The 25,595-nt window shown below is 37.0% G+C and overlaps 1 protein-coding gene across 5 annotated transcripts in view; it reads right to left on the bottom strand.

The window, feature by feature from the left end:
• Nucleotides 1-228: 228 nt before the first annotated feature.
• Nucleotides 229-25,595, bottom strand: part of LOC106873224 (uncharacterized) — an 88,216-nt gene continuing 62,849 nt past the window's right edge. For 4 of the 5 annotated variants that reach the window (XM_052972214.2, XM_052972215.2, XM_052972216.2 and 1 more), the window contains 5 exons: nucleotides 15,220-15,446; nucleotides 14,200-14,299; nucleotides 7,245-7,304; nucleotides 6,084-6,147; nucleotides 229-765 (listed from right to left, as the gene is read on the bottom strand). In XM_052972214.2, the coding sequence (XP_052828174.1) occupies nucleotides 420-765; nucleotides 6,084-6,147; nucleotides 7,245-7,304; nucleotides 14,200-14,299; nucleotides 15,220-15,446 (797 nt within the window). In that variant the 3' untranslated portion in view covers nucleotides 229-419. The remainder of the gene's footprint in view (nucleotides 766-6,083; nucleotides 6,148-7,244; nucleotides 7,305-14,199; nucleotides 14,300-15,219; nucleotides 15,447-25,595) is intronic. The other variant, XM_052972217.2, reaches the window with a different exon arrangement.

The following is a 25,595-nucleotide window of genomic DNA, read 5'->3' as shown; positions in this document are numbered from 1 at the left end:
GGCACAAGGCCTGAAATTTGGTGGGGAGGGGATTAGTTGATTACCCCAGTGTTTTACTGGTACTTAATTTATTGACCTCGGTGGAATTTGAACTCAGAATGTAGCAGCAGATGAAATACTGCTAAGCATTTTGTCCAGTGTGCTAACAATTCTACCAGCTCACCAACTTCACATCCTTAATAATAATAATGATAATAATAACAAAGTAAATTAAAACAAAACAAATAGTTTCTTTAAAAATTTTTTAATTCTTAGAATTCTTTTCAGTTAAAAATAATGACAAGTTATTCAATATATTATTTAAAAATTATTCATTAAGTAGTATATTTCTCAAATATTCTTTATAATGACATCACTGAAGAAAAAACAAAAACTGGCAAAATTTGAAGAAAAAACTCAAATTGCTAAACATGGAAATTTCATCTGCATATATATTTGATAGGCTGTGTATAAAGTTGCTCAATATCCGGATTATCAAGATTATCAAAATTATCAACAGGTTGAGCAGGTTGAGCAGGTCTTCTTGGCTCTGGCATTGCATATAAATCACAATCAACAACTTCAAAAGATGCTGCGTTTGATTTTGCATCCAGGTTTTCATATATATCTAGAGAATCTTGTTGTAGAGAGCAAAATTCCAATCTGGGTTCACTGATAGCAACTGAATTAGTATCTCGTGTAGAGAGATGGTTATTAAATTCACCAGCGACTTGAAGAGTTGAGATGTTATCTTTGCTTACTTTCTTGTTACTGGACATCTTATTTCTGCAATAGACAATATACATCATGGCTGCAGTCAAATGACTGAAACAAGTAAAAGAGTAAAAGAATATATAATACTGTACCAAGGACTTTCTATTTCTTATTCTACTATTGTATATATATATATATATATATATAAAATTATATATAGTGAATTAAATATGTCCTTTGATTTTATACTCCTGAAACTTGAACCTATCCTCTTTTAATATATAGCTAATTGACTTTAAATATTATACATTAATTTACTCTATACCAAGTTAATGCACAACCATATCTACATTTTCATAAAATATAAATTAATAATGGAATCTTCTGGTTTTATCTCAACAATAATAAAAGCAACAAATAATCATTTTTATTCTCTTGCATTTATGGATTACAACGTTGCATGAAATGTGTCAATTGTGAACTACTTGAGATTCATTCTCTTCACTTTCGAGTTGGACATAGTGCTTCAGGAGAATTACTAAGTTGCTTGTTGTTTTATGTGCATTACATTCTTGAACTGTTATTGTATTTTTAAAAAACACCCTGTTTTCCCGTGCAAGTGTGACTGTCGTCGTTGTCCCCTTTGTTTGAAGGGGGAGATGTTGCTTAACATTTAAAATACAATATGATAATATCAGTATGTCTGACAAGGACTCATCGGAGGAAGAGTTGGAGAGATGCTTAATCAATATAGAGAAGGAGCCGGCAAAAAAGGGAGGGGAAACCAATTTGAAAAGTGGTAAAGGTTTTGAAGATGTTACTAGAGTTAAGAAGGAAGGAATAAATTTTAATATGCAGGAGTTTAAGATGTACAAGGACCTAATGAAAAGGGAAGTCACGAAAGAAACTGAGAGGAAAACAGTGATATTCAAATCATTTTTAAAGAGAAAGAAAAAGGTAGAGATTGTGGAGAGAAAAGAAATTGAGAAGTTTTTGGCACTCATCTGGCTGGAAATAACTTACCTGGCCAGGGATGCCAAATATGTCACAATGGAGGGGAGGTTCTCGTCAGAGGAAAAGGCCAAGCAACACTCCATGGCCTCATTGTCTTTGGACAATATCATCCTCCTACCTTCCTACCTTGGAAGACGGGCTTCCAGGGTGAGAGTGGAGGAGATAGCACCAGAGGTAGATGTTGCCTGGTTAGTGGCGGTGATAGTGTTGGGCCTGGAAGAGAAGGTGACAATCCTCCAGGCCGTGAGAATACTTGAAAGGAACTGGCTGGAGCAAGGCCTGGAAATGGTCATCCAGGGCACCCCAGAAGACTTAAATGCTATCACAGAAACCATAGTGGTGGGCGATAGGAAACTGAGGGTAATGGTGGAGGGCAGGAAGCCTAGGTGCTTCAAGTGTGGCCAGAAAGGCCACATTACATCTGAGTGTCCTCCTCGCTCTGCAAAAGTTGCAGTGCCTATATCAATGAAGACCACACTTCCACCTATTGAAGCATCAAAGTCAGAAGGAATACATGAACCAAAGGAGCAAGAGGAAATAACAGAGGAGTGAACAGCAGTTAACAGGAAGAAAAACAAAAAGTGGCAGAAGAGAATGCATACCAGTGATGAAGATCCCCAACCCAGGCCTGTCCTATCCCCAACCCAGGCCTGTCCTATCCCCAACCCACCCTTCCCTTGCAGACACCAGCCCTCGACATACCCCACTTAACACTGACCCTGTACTGACAAAAAAACAAGCAGTGTACATAAATAGCAAACCTCCCAATCACCATCCCATGTGGGGGAAAAAAAACCTTTGTGGTATATTATAAAGAGAACAAGAACTTAGTGAAAAAGCTTAAAAATATCAACAAACTGATAAAGAGTGACATTTCTGAGGATTACCCCCTCATATGAGGGGGTGCTCGTTGACAGTGAGCACATTCAAGAATTTAAAGAGGTGTTTGGGAAGAAAGACTGTGATTTGGAGGAAGAAGTGGAAACAGCTGGACTAAAAGATATGGTACGGTCACATGATTTGTTCAAATGAGAACTGTCTCATCCAAAATTCACTATAAAAGAGTTCAATGAGGGTACTCGGAGTGTGGGTTTCGAGTTGCCATCATTCCATCTTCCATTTTTTTCATTTCTTTTTCATCGGTTTATTTTTTTCCCCCAATTTTGTGTTTTGTTTGCCCTTGTGCTGTTCCCTTTGTGTAAGACCCTTGTGGTTAGTTAAAAATAACTCACATTTATGGATTATGCACGGAAGAAGTGCACAAAACTAAAAAAAAAAAAACACTGGGAAAAACACAACAGGGTTGCCGTCACAATGAGATGAACATGTGAACTGAGCAAGTGGAGGCTACACTTGTTGGGAGGGTGTGTGCAAGCTCAGTGCCAACTAGTGGTTGCTTGTATGAAACTCACTCATACTGTGGATTTCAACTTGTACTTCAAGACAAAAATTCACTGGAGTGTCTGCTTGTACAGCAAATTACTCATACAGTGGTGCACTTGCACTATGAGATTCTACTACACACACATGCACACACACATGTGTGTATGTATGTATGTATGTATGTATGTATGTATGTATGTAGGTATATATGTATGTGTTGTATATATATAAATATATGTATTTATACATATATGTATGTATGTGTGCCATGCTGGATCACTGAAATCTGCAAGTTTTTTTTTCATTCTCTTTCTGTTTATTTCTCTTATTACTTTCTGTTGAAGAACATAAGCTCGAAACATAAAAGACTTTTTTATTTTCTCAAGTGTCAAACTAATACACTTCCTTGCTGTTCATACACCTGTCTTTTGTTTTTCTATAGATTTCAACTATATGTATGTATGTATACACAGGAAAATATAGATATTATTGAAATAACATTAATATCCAGCAAAAATAAAGCACCACATCGCTAGAATTATAAATAAAGTAGGTGTACAATCATTGCTAGAAATAGCAGCCGGTAAGTTTATGGTGCTATGAATTGGATTTGCGCTCACACATGTGATCTGAAGGGTTTGAAACTGCAGTATTGAGTTATCCTTTATTCCTCAAATGGTCTCCGTAGAGCTAAGACAGAATTTTCCTATATCCACCACCTGCACACATCTCTGCCTGTAAATATTCAGTGAAGCTCTACATAGTGCCATAAACTTACTGGCTGCTATTTCTAGTAATGATTGTACTTTGTGTACATCTGCTTTATATATATATATATATATATATATATATATATATAACATATGGTATAATTATAAATGGCAGATTTTAGTCATTTCTACACAGACTGAAACAACGTTAATTGATTTACGAACCTTATTGGGTTGTCATCAGAGGTATTTACATCATTCTGACAGTCTCCTGAGAAACAAGCAGCCAAACTGTTTCGTGCACACACACACACACACACACACACACATAGAGGAATGCACATATACTCCACAGACACCCCCCCACATACACACATACATACACACACATACACACATACGCACGCACATACACACATACGCAAGCACACATTATATACAAAACACACGCACACACAACATATACATACATGCACACACGTACACACACACACACATACTTCAAACTACCAGTTAAACACCTTTCTATTGACCATTCTCCTACATGCATGTGAAGAGACACACAACTACACAAAAGACTGCCACTCTTGCTACTTAATTCTTTCTACAACATTAAGCGACACAAAGTTCACTCACACATACACATATAAACAGCTAAAACCACACACACACACACACATATGCACACAAACGTGCTATTACACATACAGACTTGGAGGCATGCACATACCCACACATACCTCCTTCTCTTACACTCTCTTGTCTTAGAAATAATTTTTTCTTCACCCATTCCCTTCTGGTCATTTCAAAATGTAACTACATGTGAATCGTTGGCAAATTTCTTCGTCCGTCTTCCCTTCTATTGGACTTTTCTCTATTTCTGAAGAAGAGCATCTGCTTGAAATGTTAAACCATCTTTCTTTCCTTCCCTGAGTGTCTGCTAATACATTACATGCACCTTGTCCTTATGTTGTGTTTTTGTGTTTGTTCTTTTTGGGATTTACTATATATGTATATATATATGTGTGTGTGTGTGTGTGTGTGTGTGTGTGTGTGCGTGCGTGCGTGCATGTGAGAAATGGATTAAGGTAAGATCAACAAGAAATTATTCCAGTGAGAGACAAATATCATTTAATATACACAGTATAAAGATGAGAGGTGCTAATAGTCTTGTAAAGACACATGTCTAGGTCGGTTTTTATAAGGTACTTTGTGTCTGCAACCAATCTTCAGGCTCTAAGCTCAAGATTTTTTTTCTGCTTATATTCACTAATCCACTTTTTGCAGCAACATTCTCATTTTTATTCTTGTGATTTACCATGTATTAGCACTCTAATTTTTAAATGGAACAGAGTATGTGCCCAAAGCCCAAAGATTGTTTGAAGACACAAAGCATGTTTTCATAACGTGCCTTGTGTCTTCATGCAATCTTTAGTAGTTCTCATCTTTATACTGTGTACATTGAATGATATATATATATATAATTGGATGAAAATATAACTCCCCATCTCTCTTGATCTCTGCCACTTCTAGCCATATGCATGTGCATACACACATTTGTATGAATGAATATATATTAGCATAAGTGTGTGTGTGTGTGTGTGTGTGTGTGTGCATGTGTGCATATGTATATATGTATGCATGCATGTATGTATGTCTCCATTTAATAGGGTTAGGGTTGGGGTTATTCAGAATTAGCCTTCAAACTATGATAATGAAGTTATAATCCGGAAATGTGTCTATATATCGCTGAAAACATTTAAATTATCCTTTAATAAAATTAAAAATTAAAAATCAAAATCATTTTCATTTATTCTTTCCTTCCTAATTACAGTAATTGTTAAAAACTAAATGTTAAACAAAATGGAGTGTTCATACATTGACATGTACAAAAACATATATATGATGGGTATCTCAGTTTTTCTACCAGATCCATTCATCAGGTTTTAGGCAGCCCAGGGTTAAAGCAGATGATGCTTGCCCATGCTACATAGAGTAGAAGTGAACTCAAATGCAAACTTCTTAAACATATGGTCATGTCTGTATGTTTTACACACACACACACGCACATGCACACACACACACTCTGGTAATGTTCTACTCACTATCTATGAAGAAAACATACATACATACAGATAAATACAAGCATAACTATACACATGCACGCACATACATGCATGCACGCATGCACACACACACACACACACACACACACACACACACGCATGCAAACACAAGAATGAAATAAAATGAGAGTAAAGAATAATAATATAAGAGTTTTACCTGGCAATGAGTATGATGATGATGATGATCAAGAATAATATGATGACTCCAAAGAGGCCAACAACTAAAGAAGAAAACAATAGGATGCTCAATCAAGCAATATTTTATGTATACTTAAGTAGCAGCTAATATACCTAATGTAATAATCAAAAATAAATTTGTCATCATTCAAAATTACAAAAGTAATTAAAAGAAAATTAATTAGCTGTGGTGATAATTGCTGTCAAAATCAAGAGAGGCAATTTCAAGATGGAAATCAATAAAAAATTGAATGGAGACATAGGGCGAGCTATGTTTTGGTCTTATTAAACCTCTTCAATAAAATATACTGGTATTCGTTCTTATCAAACCCCACACTCTCCCTACTGCATAATTCCAATTGTTTGAATGTTGAAGTTGTCACTCCTCTTTTTAACAAGGATTATCATTAATGCTAAGGATTTTCCTTTCCATCATGAGTGTAATTTTAACTCTTAACTTCTGGTACTATAATCCAACACCACAAGTAAACCTTGTTTATGTTTATTTGGAGGGCAGTAGAGAAGTGTCTAATATAAGGGAAAAAAGCTCTAATCCCTTCTATCATTCAGTTTTGTTTTGTCACATAATTATTACAAGACTGGGCTTTTGTCTTGGAAAATTTTCAATATGATTTTAAGAGTTAATTAAATATTTTGGGGTGGGGGAGTTAATGTGTTAAACTTGTTAACCTCATTTTACTCCCTATTTTTCATTCAGCTGCAGTTTTTAAACTGCCAAATACCAGCTTAATAATGGCAAATTTATTTTCAAAGTTAATTAAAACTAATGTAGAGTATTTGAATAGAAATATGGTAACAAAAAGGGTTAAACTCATACAAAAAATTCACTCCCAATTATAAAATCATGTTTGAGGAGGATTAACTGGTATCCATAACTAACAAACCAGGACAGAACATGACCCCTATTTTCAATACATGACATTGAGTGGGTACCATTCCAGTGATACTCAGATAATAATTTCAAATTCACTCAGAGGCACTGGATCTTCAGCCCCAGGATATTGATGACAACATTTGTCCAAGATAGCATGTAGAGGGACTGAACTTGAAAACATGCAGTTTCAGAATGAAAAAATTATAAAGAAAAATAATAAGATGATGTATAAAGAAAAACAATTACCTATTTTCATGATGAGATTTGATTCATTAGAATGTATTTTCTCACGTTTCTCTTGTTTCTCTAAAAAGTAAGGAATAAATTTTAATTAAAAACTGACAAAATATCTCTGAAATACACAAACATTATTATTGATCTGAGAAGTCCAATCCAGTTTTTTGTGGGGATTGTCAATCTCAGTCATCAATATCATCAATTTAGAGGAATCATTCAGTCAGGAAGAAATTCTTGGACGGAAGAAATAGCTGATGACAACATGAAATGATGAATAGATAGCTAATATCATCATCATTATTTTGATGTCCACATTATTGTTGAAGCAGATCTCCTAAGGCCAGATAACCTTTCTCTTACCAACACACACACACACACACTGGTGTCTGTCTGTCTGTCTGTCTGTGTCTGTCTATCTAGCTATCTATCTCAATATTTGTGTGTGTGTGTGTGTGTGCATGTATAATATTATTATATTGTTGATTGGGAAGAACAAGCTGGTCTGTTTCAGTGGACTTTTGTGCTAGGAATTACCATGAATGATTTCCAGAAATCCCTGGCCTGGCAGTGTTACTGAGGAGCATTGTCAGTTCAAGGTAACTGCTGTTAGACAGGACTATCTGAGTTGTGTGCAGATTGACAAAGCCATACTGTATGCACTCATGCATAGTTTGAGTATTGCTGACTTGTGAAGTAATGTTGAGCAGCTGTTTATCACATGTAGGAAAGATCTGATTATCAGCTGAGTCCAACATGAAGATAGCCTCACTACCTGCCTTAAACAAAACAGAGCAGGCAGTATTTCTCTGTCTAGAGGCTATGGCAAATGAGTTTGTGCGATGGATGACGCTCAAAGGGTTGAGGAAAGACACTGTCCTCTTCAGTCAAGCTCTCATTAACTTTTTCAAGTTCCGCTTGGAAAGGAAAGCAAGGGTAGAGAGGGGAGTGCTATCTCCCAGTGAACTTGTGAAAAGATGAGTGACTGTGGAAATAATGGAAGTGAATGACCCTACTCTGAGCATGTGTCTGCAGATTGAAGAGCAACAGTTGGCCAAGGGCAATTTCCTTTATCCAAACTGAGGCTGGGCACCTGGCACTTAGAGGGATGTCAGATGCTGACAGTCCTTTACCAGTTGGGCAATGTGATAGGTGGATGTTCCCCTTTAGCAATATACAGAGGATTAGTGGTGGGGAAATGCAACAATGTCATTGGGGAAGCCCTCGATGTTGATGGAAACAAACTGGCTAGTTTGTTCAGAGGGACTTTCTGAACAAGGACTACTATGGATAATTTCCACAAGCCCTTGGCTTGCCAGTACTACTGGAGTGGCTATGAGTTTGAGATAAACACTACAGGCATGGATGTGCTATTAGACGAGCTTGTCTGACGTGTGCACAGAACAAAACTGTTCAGCACACACTTGTTCAGTATAGGGAGGTGCTGTCCTCAAGTAAATTTATTGAAAGGGGTGGGGAAGTTGTGAAAATGATGGGAGTGAATGGGACTGCTCTAAGTATAGATCTGTGAATTAGAGAAAAGGAATTGGAGACAACACTTTCCCTAGTTGTTCAGGGAGATCTTGGACAGTGGAGTTTCTTGCTTATCCATAGAGGTCCTCCTGAATCAGAAAGTACACATCACTTTCAACTTTTAATTTTACTTCTTTCCTTTAACTGTTGTGTACTATGTACTCTTCACTTCTTTGTTTTATTGTATATTGTGTATACTTTTCTCCCTTTTTAATCATTTCATTATATGTAAACCTCTATACTTTATGTCCATCCTTGTATTGCCCCCTCATCCTTCACTCTGATGGTGAATAAAAGAAATCATTGTCATCATCATCATCATCATCATCATCATCATCATCATCATCGTCATCATCATCATCATCATTGTCATCATCATTATCATCATCATTATTATCATTATTGAGTGAGAGAGTAATGTATACCACCAAAGTGATATCGGGGTACAAATATACAAAGCTCAGTCCACCCATCATGACTACTTGTTTGGTAAGTGTACTCCAGGTACACGCATTGCAACGATATGTGATCTTATATGGTGATCTTATATCAAGATTAACAGCACATGATCTTGCAGGTGGAGCCCAGTTAGAATTTTCTTCAGGTTGAGTAGCCCATCTCACTCAAAAGGTCTCTAAATATGGTTTGGTTAAGGATGATGAACAAAACATTCGTACTTCCAAAAGTGAATAATTCGAACCCCAAAGAATTCCTCTCAACACATGGCTATGATGCTCCCCCACTACTCTTGCTTGTGATCAGAGATGTGCATATTGTCAGCCATTAAGGGACATGATCAACTGGTTAAGGTCAAACAACTGACAAGCAAATCTGTGGTATTGAGCAGAATATTTGTTGTAGCCCATCTTTTATACCAAGACAAAATATGTACATGATTGCATTTCCAATCTGTTAGACTCAGAAGTCATATGAGCCACTTCTTGGTACTAAATCAGGGTATTATTATTATTATTATTATTATTATTATTATTATTATTATTATTATTATTATTATAATTATTATAATTATTATTATTATTATTATTATTATTATTATTATTATTGTTATTATTATTATTATTATTATTATTATTATTATTATTATTATTATTATTATTATTATTATTATTATTATTATTATTATCATCATCATCATCATTATTGAGTGAGAGAGCAGTGCATGCCATCGAAGTGACACTGGGGTAAAATATACGAAGCCCAGTATACCCATCATGACTACCCGTCTGATAAGGGTACACCAGGCATACGCATTACAACCATATGTGCACAACATGATGATCCTATATCAAGGTCAACAGCACGTGACTGCTGAAGACATGTGTAGGCTCGAAAGAAATGAAGCTAGCATGATCCGCTGGATGTGTAATGTCAGTGTGCACACATGACTGAGTGTAAGTGCCCTGAGAGAAATGTTAGACGGAAGAAATATCGGATGTGGCATGCAAGGGAGACGACTGTGCTGGTATGGTCATGTACTGTGGATGGATGAGGGGAGCTGTGTGAAGTGCCACTCCCAAACAGTGGAAGGAATCTGGGTTAGAGGGAGACTGAAGAAGACATGGGATGAGGTGATGAAGTATGACCTTCAAACATTGGGCCTCACAGAGGCAATCACAAAAGACCAGGACCTCTGGAAGTATGCTGTGACTGAGAAGACCCGGCAAATAAAGTGAGTTCACAGCTGTAACCTACACCAGTGTCGCATAACCAGCCCACTCAAAAGTACCTTGGATTGTAGGGCAACATTCCATGCTTGAAGAGACCTATTGAGTCAAGTACATCAACATCAACATCAATATCAAAATCAAATCAAATGGAAATTGTAGTTGTGACCCCTGTGCTGGTAGCTCGTAAAAAGCACCACCTGAACGTGGTCGATACCAGTGCTGCTTTGACTGGCTTCTGTGCTGGTGGCATGTAAAAAGCACCATCCGATCATGGTCGATGCCAGCTCCTCTGGCCCCTGTGTCGGTGGCACATAAAAAGCACCCAGTAAAATCAAAATTGCTGATGTGGCCGAAGACAGTACCACCTGATTGGCCAGTGCCACCGAACTGGCTCTCATGCAGGTAGCATGTAAAAAAACACCTTTTGAGCATGGTCGTTGCCAGAACCACCTGACTGGCCTTTGTGCTGGTGGCACGTAAAAGCACCCACTACACTCTCAGAGTGGTTGGCATTAGGAAGGGCATCCAGCTGTAGAAACTTTGCCAGATCAGATCGAGCCTGGTGCAGCTTTCTGGCTCACCAGTCCTCAGTCAAACCATCCAACCCATGCCAGCATGGAAAGTGGACGTTAAATGATGACGATGATGATGATGATGATGATGATACACTCTCGGAGTGGTTGGCATTAGGAAGGGCATCCAGCTGTAGAAACACTGCCAGATCAGATTGGGGCCTGGTGCAGTCTCCTGGCTTCCCAGACCCCAGTCGAACCATACAACCCATGCCAGCATGGAAAACAGACTTTAAGCAATGATTATTATTATTATTATTATTATTATCATTATTATTATTATTATTATCATTATTAAAGAAGCAATAAGAAGAGTGCGACTGTTATCAAATAAACAATATTTCGACACTTTGTGTATCTTCCACAAGTTCAAAATAATCATCTCAATCTACTTCATTTTGGTAATATTCAAAGAATTGATGTTACTCCTGCAGAAAGTAAAGAAACAATAAGAAGAGTGTCAAAATATTGTTCATTCGATAATAGTTGCACTCGTCTTATTGTTTCTTTACTTTCTGGAAGAGTAACATCAATCCTTAAATATTATCATTATTATTATTTAAGACACCACACAGTATCCAATATCTTGATGTGGTTGATTGAAGATATTGTGTGTACCAGGTGCTTGTGCTGTCTGTCAAGTCACAATTACCTCAGACAGACAGTTCTTTACACAATACGCATGCAGTCTCAAGAAATGCTGATTTTTACGATACACCTAGATTGTAGGGTATTTCTAAAGTTTCCAGATGTTTCTTCAGGTTGGGTAGCAGTGAATCCAATGTTCCGATGACAATAGAGACAACCTTTATGCTTGACATTTGTAGCTGCAAACTTTTTGTAGACACTCTACAGGACATTCCATTCCTATCTCCTTCAACCATTTGACTATATCTTTACTTACAGTTCTCAATGTTCCAATTATTATGGCACAATCTTTACAGTTTATGATTATTATTATTGCAGATGTTGCAGAGTATCCAGGATTGCGATGTTGTTGATTGAAGATATTGTGTCTACTGCAGTTTTGTACTGTCTGAGAAACCAATTCTTAGCCACTACTGTTCCTTGGTCTGCTTTGACCCAGAATAGTAGCACCCATTTAGGATTTCAACTATCAATTAATTAAGTATGTTAGAGCTTTCTTATCTATACCATTGAAGACAGGATCCAGTGGACTCTGAAGAAGAAAATGTCATGGTTCAACAGAGAAGGTGCCTGCAACAACATATTGTGAAATGCAAAGAGGAGGATGGGCAACTAAGACATCTTGGTCATCCACAGCATCAGTTTCAATCCCCACTGGACTGAAGATGGTCATGGATGAGAGAGTGAAGATAATGATGTTCAGCTCTTCTTCATTTTAAACCAAGTCACCATTCAAGTCATCAGTCATTTCAAGGATGATTGGATGGTCCTTGTCTCTCTGGCAGATGAACATATTTTATATGATTATATATATATATATCATCATCATCATCATCGTCGTCGTTTAACGTCCGTTTTCCATGCTGGCATGGGTTGGATGGTTTGACTGAGGTTTGGAGAGCCAGCAGCTGCACCAGGCTCCAATCTGATCTGACAATGTTTCTACAGCTGGATGCCCTTCCTAATGCCAGCCACTCTGAGAATGTAGTGGGTGCTTTTTATGTGCCACTAGCACAGGAGCCAGTCAGGCGGGCTTGATATCGATCACGTTCGGATGTTGCTTTTTATGTGCCATCGGCATGGGGGCCAGTTGGGGGTACTGGCATCAGCTTTTTACGTGCCACTGTCATGAAAGCCAGTCAGTGGGTACTAGCATCAGCCTCATATGAATGGTGCTTTTTACGTGCCACTGGCACAGGAGTTAGTCAGGTGGACCTGGCATCGACCATGTTCAGATGGCGCTTTTCTTGTGTCATATATGTATATATATATGTATATGTGTGTGTGTGTGTGTGTGTGTGTGTATCTTATAGCAAATATGATAAGCCTCAGGGACTGCACTACAGCTACTCAGGATTTCTTGGTTGAAATATTCATGTTTTACCATTTATGAAGCTGTTAAAAGCAACAAGATGGCTTAGCAACTGTGTTTGGTGGAATTGATGTTTAAATGAGCACAGACATTTAGAAAAAAACAGAGAAACACAGGGAAATAATTAACTTTACTGTAATTATAGCCAATGTCTTATGAGTATCAGAATTACACGTACTAACACTACAATGGTTTATTATGTGCCAATTGGTTTATCCTTAATTTCTACTAAGAAGTACCTTGTAAAATGCAGATATGAAGAAACATTCTCACTTTTGGTATTTACTGTCATTGGAGCTTTTTTTAAAAAAAAAGATACAGTTATTCAGGCGAGCATATGAAATATATTTTTGACCTGTTAACATAATGTCTGGTCTTAGAAAGGCTCTTCCATTTGATGTTGTAGCTGATGTTCTAATCCTGAAGCTTCTAGACTAATGCCAAGGTGGTTGTTGCATGTCTAAATTCTGAAAGATAGTTTTTGTATTTGGATTTAAATTTTCCTTCCTCTGATTCAATATAACACTTAGCCTCTGTCCAGCCATTGCCATAGTTTGCTGATACCTGCACTTCATAAGCAACTGATGATATATTGCCTGCCTGCCCTAAAGGATATTTAGATTTATTTCTTCATGTGCATCCAGGACATGTCTGAGTCTTCAGATGTTTGTTGATAAAGGCTTTTCAACCGGCGGGTGGATAGAAAGATATTTAATAGACATACAGTTAAAAATCACAGATTCATTTTGATTGTTTACTACATTATCCACCCAACCAGCTTATGTTTGTATATACGTAATGGGAATAGGTGTGTATGTATGTGACTGTATTTGTCTGTATATGCATAGATGTGCCTCTTTATAATGATGTTGATGTCTGACATTTAAAACAAACAATATTTAACCCTTTAACATTCACATTATTCTGTTAAAAGTAATGTTTTTGTTATTCACATTGTTTTGAATTAACCATGCAATATCTTGTAGCTTTAAGATTTTGATGAGGAGACTATTTATCGTTAGAATGACATTGTAAGGTTATGTGTGAGGTCAAATCTGGCCAGTTTGAACATAAAACAGGTAGAATATTTTGGCTGGATATGACCAGTTAAAATGCCAAAGGGTTAAATAAAACAATTTCAGTACACCAAATACCTTTTATTGTTCGGATAAATTCTGTCACCAAGTTATCCTGAGTTTTGTTTCCTTCATTTGTTTTGAATTTATACTCTGTGAAATTGTTGATCAAATTTACCTGAAATGATAGATTTGAAATTTCATTAATATAACTCACCTGATTGAACACTCATTATGATTTTCTTCAGTTTCTTGTCAAGGTGTTGATGTTGTTTGTCCTTGCATTCTCTATTGGTGTCAACATTCTGTAGGGGAGACACTTTAAATATTTTCCATCCCACTTCCCTCCAAATCAATCAATCAATCACTCAATCAATCAAATAGCCAATAATATTCATATCACAAAAGCTTGATGAATAGATTCCACTGATTGACTTTTCTCCTAACCAGATGTAGCTATCAAGGGGTTATTAACATTTTCCCTATTAATTAAAAGAGTGGATGTGGATTTAGTACTGAGGCTCAGTAGAACAATCAACAATTTACTTTGCTCTCACAACTTTCAGCTGTAAGATGTATCATATGGGATACCTATATGCACTGTAGTGGAATAGACCAGAAAGAAGTAAGCGACATTGGTGATGAATTTTCAGTTATTCAGGTGGTAGGGTAACACTTTGTGAGGGAGGGGTTTAGTTGATTACACTGACATGAAGATAGTGATCATCATGATCATCATGATCATAATCATCACCACCACCACCACCACCACCACCGCCACCACCAGAGATCAGGGATGGTAAGTTGGAGGGGAGGATGAAGGAAATGAGGCAGGGAACAGGGAAGAAGAGAAGGGTTAGTTATAAGGTTGAGAAGATAGGAGGATCAGAACTGAAAGGAGAATGTGTGTAGTGGGGGACAGGTCTAGGGCTATCCATCATTATAAGTATGTTTTAGAAAAGAATGAGGAGTAAACTTGGTTCCACTGAGAGTGTGGGCTCAGCCATTTTGAAGTACCAAATTTACTCCCTTAAAACATGCAATCTGCCTCTCAGTCATCTTTAGATATTTTAAAATAGGTTAAGAAAATATATTTACTTCATTGATTTTCAGAGATTTACCAACGAAATGGAGTTTCAGACTTGTGATTTCACCCTCTTCATATGTCTTCAGATTAAAATATCTGATATATCTAGCTCCATATATAGTTAGATGATTCCATGACAAGTCTCTGGAGAAGGAAGATAACTTGTCTTGAATTATTTCTACAGTGAAATTTCGTTCATGTTCTTCAGGAGAAATAATTTTCAACAGCCAATTTTTGCCTGGAATATAAATTCAGAAAATATCTCTTTTAGTGTGTGTGTGTGTGTGTGTGTGTGTGTGTGTGTGTGTGTGTGTGTGTGTGTGTGTGTGTGTGTGTGTGTGTGTGTGTGTGTGCATGTGCGTGTGTGCATGTGCGTGTGTGCATGTGCGTGTGTGCATGCATATGCACACCTAAATACATATACATATAAATCTATAAGACATTTAATAAATGATGCATTTATAACATTCACCTAAAGTACAAATAATTTGTCACATCATTATGAACTTGTTGAAGTAATAATGTGGTAGTGTGGTAAGAAGTAATGATATGGCAGTGTAGTAAAAGTAACAACGTGGCAGTGTGATAAGAAGTGCAGATATGGCAGTATGGTAAGAAGTAATTACGAGGCCATGTGGTAAGAAGTTATGATGTAGCAGTGTCATAAGAAGTAAGGATGTGGTAGTGAGGTAAGTAGTAATAATGTGGAAGTGTGGTGAGAAGGAATGATGTAGCAGTGCAGTAAGAAGTAAAGATGTGGCAGTGTGGTAAGAAGTAAAGATGTGGCTGTGTGGTAACTAAGAATGATGTGCCAGTGTGGTAAGAAGTAATGATGTGGCAGTTTAGTAAGAAGTAATGATGTGGCTGTGTAGTATGTAGTAATGATGTGGTAGTGTGGTAAGAATTCACGATGTGGTAGTGTGGTAAGAAGTGCAGATGTAGCAGTGTGGTAAGAATTGATTATGTGGCAGTTTGGTAGGAATTAAAGATGTGGGAGTATGGTAAGAGGTAATTATGTAGCCGTGTGGAACAGAAGTAATGATGTGGTAGTGTGGTAAGAAATAATGATGTGGCAGTGTTGTAAGAGGTAATGATGTGGCAGTTGATAAGAAGCAACAATATGTAGTGTGTGAAGAATGAATGATGTAGCCGTGGCAGTGTGGTAAGAAGTAATTATGTGGCAATGTCGTAAGAAGTAATGATGAGGTAGTAGGGGTTAGTAGTAATAATGCGAAAGTGTGGTGAGAAGCAATGATGTGACAGTTTGCTAAGAATTAATGATATGGTAGTTTGGTAACAAGTAATAATGTGGGAGTGTTGTAAAAAGTAATGATGTGGCAGTGTGGCAAGAACTATTGGTGATACAGTGTGGTAAGAATACTGGTAAGACAGTGTGGTAAGAAGTAATGATGTAACAGTATTGTAATAAGTAAAGATGTGGCAGTGTGGTAAGAAGTAATGATGTGGCAGTTTGGTAAGTAGTAATTATGTGGCAGTTTGGTGAGAATTAACGATGTGGTAGTGTGAAAAGAAGTAATGATGTGACAGTGAAGTAAGAAGTAATGGTAATATAGTGTGGTCAGAATACTGGTGTGACAGTGTGGTAAGAAGTCATTATGTGGTAATGTGATAGTGGAGTAAGTAGTAATAATGCGGAAGTAATTATGTGGTTGTCTGGTAAGATGTAATGATGTTGCAGTGTGTTAAGAAGTAAGGATGTGGCAGTGTGGTAAGAAGTAATGATGTTGCAGTGTGGTAAGAAACAATGATGTGGCAGTGAGGCAAAAAGTAATGATGTGGTAGTGTGGTAAGAAGTGATGATGTAAGAAGTAATGATATAGCAGTGTCTTGAGAAGTATTGATGTGGCAGTGTGGTAAGTAGTAATGATGTGTCAATGTGATAAGTAGTATTGATGTACCAGTGTGGTAAGAAGTACAGATCTAGTAGTGTGGTAAGAAGTAATTACATAGCAATGTGCTAAGAAGTAATGATGTGGCAGTGTGGTAAGAAGTAATCATGTGAGAATGTGGTAAGAAGTAATGATGTAGCAGTGTGGTAATAATTAATAATGTAGCAGTGTGATAAGCAGTAATGATGTGGCAGTGTGGTAAGCAGTAATGATGTGGCAGTGTGTTTAGAACCAACTGCATGGTTTTGGATTCAATCCCACTGCATGGCACCTTTGCCATGTGTCTTCTCCTATCAGGGTGGTCTGAAAAGATCATAGGCTCTGTTTGAAGGAGTGATGCTACAGTTATGAAATCTTGCATACTTTAATTTCAAATCTTCTTATTAATAAACAAATAGTTTTTTCCATTGAAACTGACATCGGACTGTTCAAAGAAGACTTCAAATGTAAGAACTTGCCACTTCTCTTGGAAAGTCTGGCATCGTGGTATTATCAAGTATTTGTAGAAAAAGTGATTAGACCCCAAGAACTGTCATACCGACATGATTGCTACATTAATGGCTAATGAGAATCTGAGGGGAAGAGACAGTCTTGAAGATGGCTCAATGTCTGAATGTCCTGCAATTGCCACCACTCAGGAAAACAATTATTGTGTTCACCACTTGGTGATGCATGATTGATGATTGACTACAAATTAAATAGCCAATGCTATTTGCAAATCCTGTGAGAAAGTTGCGAGGAGATCACAATGGTCCAAGATATCTGGCAATACGAGGTTGTTGAGAAGACTCATCCACCAAAGCAAAACTGAATTCTGGAAGCACTCAACATTAATTCTTAAACTCCACCCCAATGAACTAAACTTCATCTCTTCATGCACTATACTCTCACTCCCTATCACTCCTCCCATCCAATTCTGCTCTGTCGTATACTCTCTCTTTTACTCTTTTACTTGTTTCAGCCATTTGACTGTGGCCATGCTGGAGCACCGCCTTTATAGTCGAGTAAATCGACCCCAGAGCTTATTCTTTGTAAGCCAAGTACTTATTCTATCAGTCTCTTTTGCCGAACCGCTAAGTTACGGGGACGTAAACACACCAGCATCGGTTGTCAAGCAATGCTGGGGGTACAAACAGACACACAAACACACACACATACATACATATATATATATATATATATATATATATATATATATACATATACGACGGGCTTCTTTCAGTTTCCGTTTACCAAATCCACTCACAAGGCTTTGGTCGGCCCGAGGCTATAGTAGAAGACACTTGCCCAAGGTGCCAAGCAGTGGCACTGAACCCGGGACCGTGTGGTTGGTAAGCAAGCTACTTACCACACAGCCACTCCTGCGCCTATTGTAGATATGCGCATCTATCTTATTTAATTTGTTGTTTTCGATCGTTGTTAATATGTGGGGCATTTCGTTTGCATTGTATTACTTTGTTTTTGTTGTATGTATATATGAAAATGTTTTTTTTTTGCTGACCATATTGAATTGATTTTGTTTTTCGCTTTGTTTCTATAAATGGGAAAATAGTTATCTCCCCTGCATTCTAATAATCAAATTAAAAATATTTAGTTCTAAATATGTATGAAATAATGTTCTGACATAAATAGATACATGTGTGTATGAATTGTTTATGTATGGAAATTGTAAAATGTAGATATATATGTATGCATGTATGTATGTATCTATCTATCTATCTATCTATCTATAACTATATCTATATATCTATATATATATAAATATATGTATGTATGTATGTATGTATCTATCTATCTATCTATCTACCTATATATATATATATAAAGTTGACCAGTAAAGTGGACATTTAATATGTTAGAAATAGACCACATGTTGTGTCTACTAAGACCTAGTAGTTCTCAAAAGAAATTCAGCGAAATACCAAACCGTAAGCGAGCAAGACATTGAAAATTACATACATAAAATTAAAACGTTATTCACGGACCAGGTTTCGGAGTTAAAAATCTCTGCAGACATATTTCCGGAATTAGCGCGCCAAAACGAAGACATTTGATTTTTACCAGTTCATTGTAATTAACAGAACCATATACACGTTCGCCTCTAGGGGTGAGCAACTTGTATAAGATTCTGAGAATTATAACGGTAGCAGTTCACGCTGAAGATGGAACAGATTTTCTCGGTAAGAGATTTTTAACTCCGAAACCTGGTCCACGAATAACAACGTTTTAATTTTATGTATGTAATTTTCAATGTCTTGCTCGCTTACGGTTTGGTATTTTGCTGAATTTCTTTTGAGAACTACTAGGTCTTAGTAGACACAACATGTGGTCTATTTCTAGCTTATTAAATGTCCACTTTACTGGTCAACTTTATATATATAAAAATATACCTTAATCCCCTAAGATCTCAGATATTTTTTCTGAATCTCTCGGATTCTTTCAATGTGCTAGCGTCCTGGTAATAAATCGATGTTAATTAATATCTGATTTTTACCATATGTTTCAATTTTATATATATATATATATATATATATATATATATATATATATATATATATATATATATATATATATATATATATGCACATATATATATATGTGTATGTGTGAGAGAAAATAAGTTCAAAAAGAATAATTCAAACTTTTTGAAGGATCAAAAAAGAAAGAAAAAATAATTTCCAAAAAAAATTCATCATATTCATAATAATCAGCCAGAGCAAGTATTAAGAATATGAAAATAATAATTGAAAAAGTTCGTTATAGGTATAAAGATACCATAAACAAGTACAAAAATGGAGAAGATATGTTAACATCAAAATTGTGTTTAATACATATGCATGTTTCAAAAGACAATACAAATATATAAGAAAAAATTATAATAATAATAATTATAATGAAAGTTATGCATTGTTATTCTCATCAGTGTGAAGAATTTAGGGAAGAACATCAAAAAGGTAATTAATAAAACTTTTTCCTTATTGATTTTTATTAATAACTTTTTTTGATGTTCTTCCTTAAATTCTTCACATTGAGGAGAATGACAATGCATAACTTTAATTATAATTATCATTATACTCTCTTTCCTCTATTACGTTTTCAGTCATTTGACTGCGGCCATGCTGGAGCACCGCCTTTAGTTGAGAAATCGACCCCAGGACTTATACTTTGTAAACCTAGTACTTATTCTATCGGTCTCTTTTTGCCGAACCGCTAAGTTGCGGGGACGTAAACACACCAGCATCAGTTGTCAAGCGATGTTGGGGACAAACACAGACACACAAACATACACACACACACACATATATATATATATATATATATATATACATATATACGATGGGCTTCTTTCAGTTTCCGTCTACCAAATCCACTCACAAGGCTTTGGTCGGCCCGAGGCTATGGTAGAAGAAACTTGCCCAAGGTGCCATGCAGTGGGACTGAACCCAGAACCATGTGATTGGTAAGCAAACTACTTACCACACAGCCACTCCTGCGCCTATATCAACAACATTTAATAATAGGGATTATTAAGGATGTTGCATAGCATTAATTTTAATTCTTTTAATATATATATACAGGTTTGCATAGACCAAGATATGTTTGAACTACACTGATTATATTATATATATTATTATAAAGTTTTCTTACATATTTCTTTTGTCTTTTGAAACGTGCGCATGTATTAAATTAAATTTTGTATTAAGTCCAATTTTGATTTTAACATATTTTCTTCATTTTAATACTTGTTTATGGTATCTTTGTACCTATAACGAACTTTTTCAATTATATATATATATTTGTGTATATATATATATATATATATATATATATATATATATATATATATATATATATATATATATATGTATATATATATATATATGTATGTATATATATATATATATATATATATATATATGTATGTATATATATATATATATATATGTATGTATATATATATATATATGTATGTATATATATATATATATATATGTATGTATATATATATATATATATATATGTATGTATATATATATATATATATATATATGTATATATATATATATATATATATATATATATATATATATATATATATGTATATATATATATATATACATATATATATATATGTGTGTGTGTATGTATATATAGATGAATAACTAAACTTGTGTATGTGTATATGCATCTGTGTACACGTACAAATGTCTGTATATATGCATACATAAATGATAGGTGTATGTGTGTACATATAAGTATATATAGATATGTGTATACATAAGCGTCTGTATTGTGCAAATAAATCGGTTATAGGACGGAATTGTTATAGATTTAAAGTTATGAATTTACAAAAATCCTAAACCTAATCCTAACACTAACCCTAAACCCTAACCCTAACCCTAAAAAACGTAACCGTAACATTAATCCTAAACCCTAACCCTGACCCTAAAACCCTAACCCTAACACCCTAGTGAAAATCGTGGTAAATTTACAAAACATTGACGAACATGAGTTATATTTTACTGAATGATTGTGCATTAGCATGTGTATGCTTTTGAGAGAGCGAGAGAGGAAGAGCTAGAGAGGGGGAGAGAAAGGAATAGGGGTAGTTAAAAGTTTTCTTATGACTGCTTCTCTTCACTGCCTATTACTTCATTAGAAATCTAAGGATGCACATAAGCACATAATAGAGAAAAATGAAACAAATATGGACGACTTGCTCCGAAACACCACCGAGTGGGGAAGACTTCTCAAAAATAACCTGCAGTTGTTTCCTTCAAAATTCCTACAAGCTTGAAATGTACATACATCAAGGTACATTTGTACAAAATTTCATGAAAAATATTCATTTTCCTGGAAGTTAAGAGGAATTTAAGTGGAATTTCCGAATATTGTACTCCACCCCCTTCCAAAACACTTTCACCGAAAATTTTTGTATATTTGGAATCTACATAATAAATAATATATGCATAGAAAATTTCATTAAAAAATATTCATTTTTATGAAAGTTATGACCTTCCAAATTTGGGGGATACAACTCTGTAGTTATGCCATCAATGTTTTGTAAATATACCACGATGTGAATGATTGTGTTTACTTGCACGTGTATACGTTTGAGAGAGCGAGAGAGGAAGAGGGGGAGAAATGAATAGAGATTGAGAGCAATGTGTATGTTGTTGTCACAGGTCATGTATGTGTGGTTGTGTGTGTTTTTACGTATCTATGTTATGAAAAATAGGTAAAGAATACTGAGATGAAAGTTTAATCTATGACGTTGTATGTATCACTTTCTCTCTCTCTCCCTCTCCCTCTTTTACTCTTACTCTCTATATTTTTATGTTGAGCGCGCGTGTAAGAATAGCGTTCCAGGTAGAAGGGATGAAATATAAAAGTTGCTAGAAACAACAGCCAAATCTCCCTTAAATCACACAAAGTAAACGGAATTTTAAAAATCTAATTACTGCACTGGAAAGTTCAGATCGAGAAAATTCCATTGATGTAAAAAATTTTACGAAAAAGTGGAAAATGTGGATTTCTATAAACTTTCAAAAAGGCTTCACACAGACACACAACTTCAGATTTATATATTAAGATATATATAAATATATATATATATATATGGATATATATGTGTTACATCCTCGCCAGAAATAGGGAAAGAGGGCGGCTTATAAATGCCAAAACCTACCCTGGCGAAGAATGTACCCCACAACATAGATTAGTAGTTAGCGACTTTGGGATCAAGGCAAAATGGGTGCCCAGAATTAGACAGGCTTGGAGGAGAAGGGTGTGGAAGCTTAAAGACCCTGCAAACGGACAGAGACTTAGAGACAAGTTACTTGAAGCATTTAACAAAATAGAAGGGGATATAGCATCATACAACGTGGAAGACAATTGGAGATTTCTGCGGGACAACCTGTTGAAAGCCACCGACCAGATTTGTGGGTGGTGTAAGCTCCCTTCCCGACCCAGAGTAACGTGGTGGTGGAACAAGGAGGTAGACAGGGCTATTAAACAAAAGAAACAGGTTTGGAAGGACTGGAAGAACGGTGGTAGCAGGGAATTGTACCAATGTGCCAGAAGGGAGGCTAGGCGACAGGTTTATTTAGCCAGACGGGAAGCAGATAAGGAAAGATTTGCCAATGTTCTGCGCCGTGAGGACCAAAGACTCGAGGTATTTCGTGTTGCAAGACAGTGTAGGAGAGAGAATAGTGATGTTGTAGGAGAGAAATGTGTTCGCATGGATGATGGTACGCTTGCATTAAATGAGGATGCACAGAAAGAGGTCTGGAGATGCCACTACGATAGATTGCTTAATAAAGAGAATGAATGGGAGAAAGAGAGCCTGCCGTATGTCGACCCAATAGAGGGACCAGCTATCCGAGTTGATAGTACCAGGGTAGATAAAGCAATTAAGAGTATGAAGACCGGGAAAGCCCCCGGCCCATCAGGAATCACTGCAGAGATGCTCAAAATATCTGGCAGTGTTGGCTATAGCCTAGTCACCCGTATTACGAACCAGGTGATACACGAAGGAGTCATACCCAATGACTGGTGTAGCAGCATCATAGTCAACTGCTACAAAGGTAAAGGTGACGCTTTAGATACAAATAATTACAGAGGCATCAAGCTGTTAGATCAGGTTATGAAAGTTACAGAGAGGGTCATAGCCCAACTAATTAGGGAGCGAATCAATTTAGATGAGATGCAGTTTGGGTTCGTGCCAGGTAAAAGCACTACTGATGCCTTATTTCTAGTGAGACAGTTGCAGGAGAAATACCTAGCTAAGGATAAACCTCTGTACCTGGCTTTCGTTGACATGGAGAAAGCCTTTGACAGGGTCCCCCGATCCCTTATCTGGTGGTCAATGAGGAAACTTGGGATAGAAGAATGGTTAGTGAGAGCTGTGCGAGCCATGTACAGAGATGCTGCCAGTAAGGTGAGGGTTGGAAATGAGTACAGCAATGAATTCCGGGTAGAGGTAGGGGTCCACCAAGGTTCCGTCCTCAGCCCCCTCTTATTTATCATAGTCCTCCAGGCAATCACAGAGGAGTTCAAGACAGGTTGCCCCTGGGAGCTCCTCTATGCTGATGACCTTGCCCTAATTGCGGAGTCACTATCAGAACTAGAGGAGAAGTTTCAGGTGTGGAAGTAAGGTCTAGAATTGAAGGGCCTTAGAGTCAACCTAGCTAAAACCAAAATCCTAATAAGTAGGAAGGTAGATAAAACACAAACCCCTTCAGGTAGATGGCCCTGCTCAGTATGTAGTAAAGGAGTAGGTAGTAACTCTATAAGATGTACCCGGTGCAAGCTATGGACACATAAGAGGTGCAGCAACATCAAAGGCAGGTTAACTAGCAAGTTAGTTTTTGTTTGTGGCAGATGTTCAGGTGCAATAAAGACTGTAAACAAACAGGAAACAACTTCTATCTCATTCCAGGGTGAAAAACTAGAGGTAGTCGATAGCTTCCGCTATCTGGGCGACCAAGTTAGTAGTGGGGGTGGGTGCGCTGAAAGTGTAGCTGCTAGAATAAGAATAGCCTGGGCAAAGTTTAGAGAGCTCTTACCCCTGCTGGCGACAAAGGGACTCTCACTCAGAGTAAAAGGCAGACTGTATGATGCATGCGTACGAACAGCCATGCTACATGGCAGTGAAACATGGGCTGTAACTGCTGAGGACATACGTAAGCTCCGTTGGATGTGTAATGTCAATGTGAATACCCGTCAGAGTGTAAGTATCTTGAGAGAAAAGCTGAACATTAGAAGCATCAGTTGTGGTGTGCAAGAGAGACGATTGCGCTGGTATGGACATGTGGTGAGAATGGATGAGGATAGCTGCGTGAAAAAGTGCCACACCCTAACAGTTGAGGGAACCCGTGGAAGAGGTAGGCCCAGGAAGACCTGGGCTGAGGTGGTGAGGCAAGACCTTCGTACATTGGGCCTCACCGAGGCGATGACTACTGACCGAGACCTTTGGAAATGTGCTGTGCGTGAGAAGACCCGGCAAGCCAAGTAAGATCGTTGCCAGTGCCCCTGGACTGGTTCTTGTGCGGGTGGCACATGAGATGCACCATTTTGAGCGTGGCCGTTGCCAGTACCGCCTGACTGGCTCCCGTAGGATTTCGAGTGAGATCGTTGCCAGTGCCCCTGGACTGGCTTGTGCGGGTGGCACATAAAAGACACCATTTCGAGCGTGGCCGTTTTCGTGCGGGTGACACGTAAAAGCACCCACTACACTCTCTGAGTGGTTGGCGTTAGGAAGGGCATCCAGCTGTAGAAACTCTGCCAAATTAGACTGGAGCCTGGTGTTGCCATCCGGTTTCACCAGTCCTCAGTCAAATCGTCCAACCCATGCTAGCATGGAAAGCGGACGTTAAACGATGATGATGATGATATATATATATATATATGTATATATATATATATAAATTTAGTAAACTGTAGTTAGAGAAGATTGCTATGTAACTTATTTTCAA

Source organism: Octopus bimaculoides, chromosome 12, assembly GCF_046866305.1.
Source record: "Octopus bimaculoides isolate indiv1 chromosome 12, ASM4686630v1, whole genome shotgun sequence".
NCBI classification, from domain to species: domain Eukaryota; kingdom Metazoa; phylum Mollusca; class Cephalopoda; order Octopoda; family Octopodidae; genus Octopus; species Octopus bimaculoides.
The sequence above is the reverse complement of the archived record's forward strand: the minus strand, read 5'-3'. Positions and strand labels throughout refer to the sequence as shown.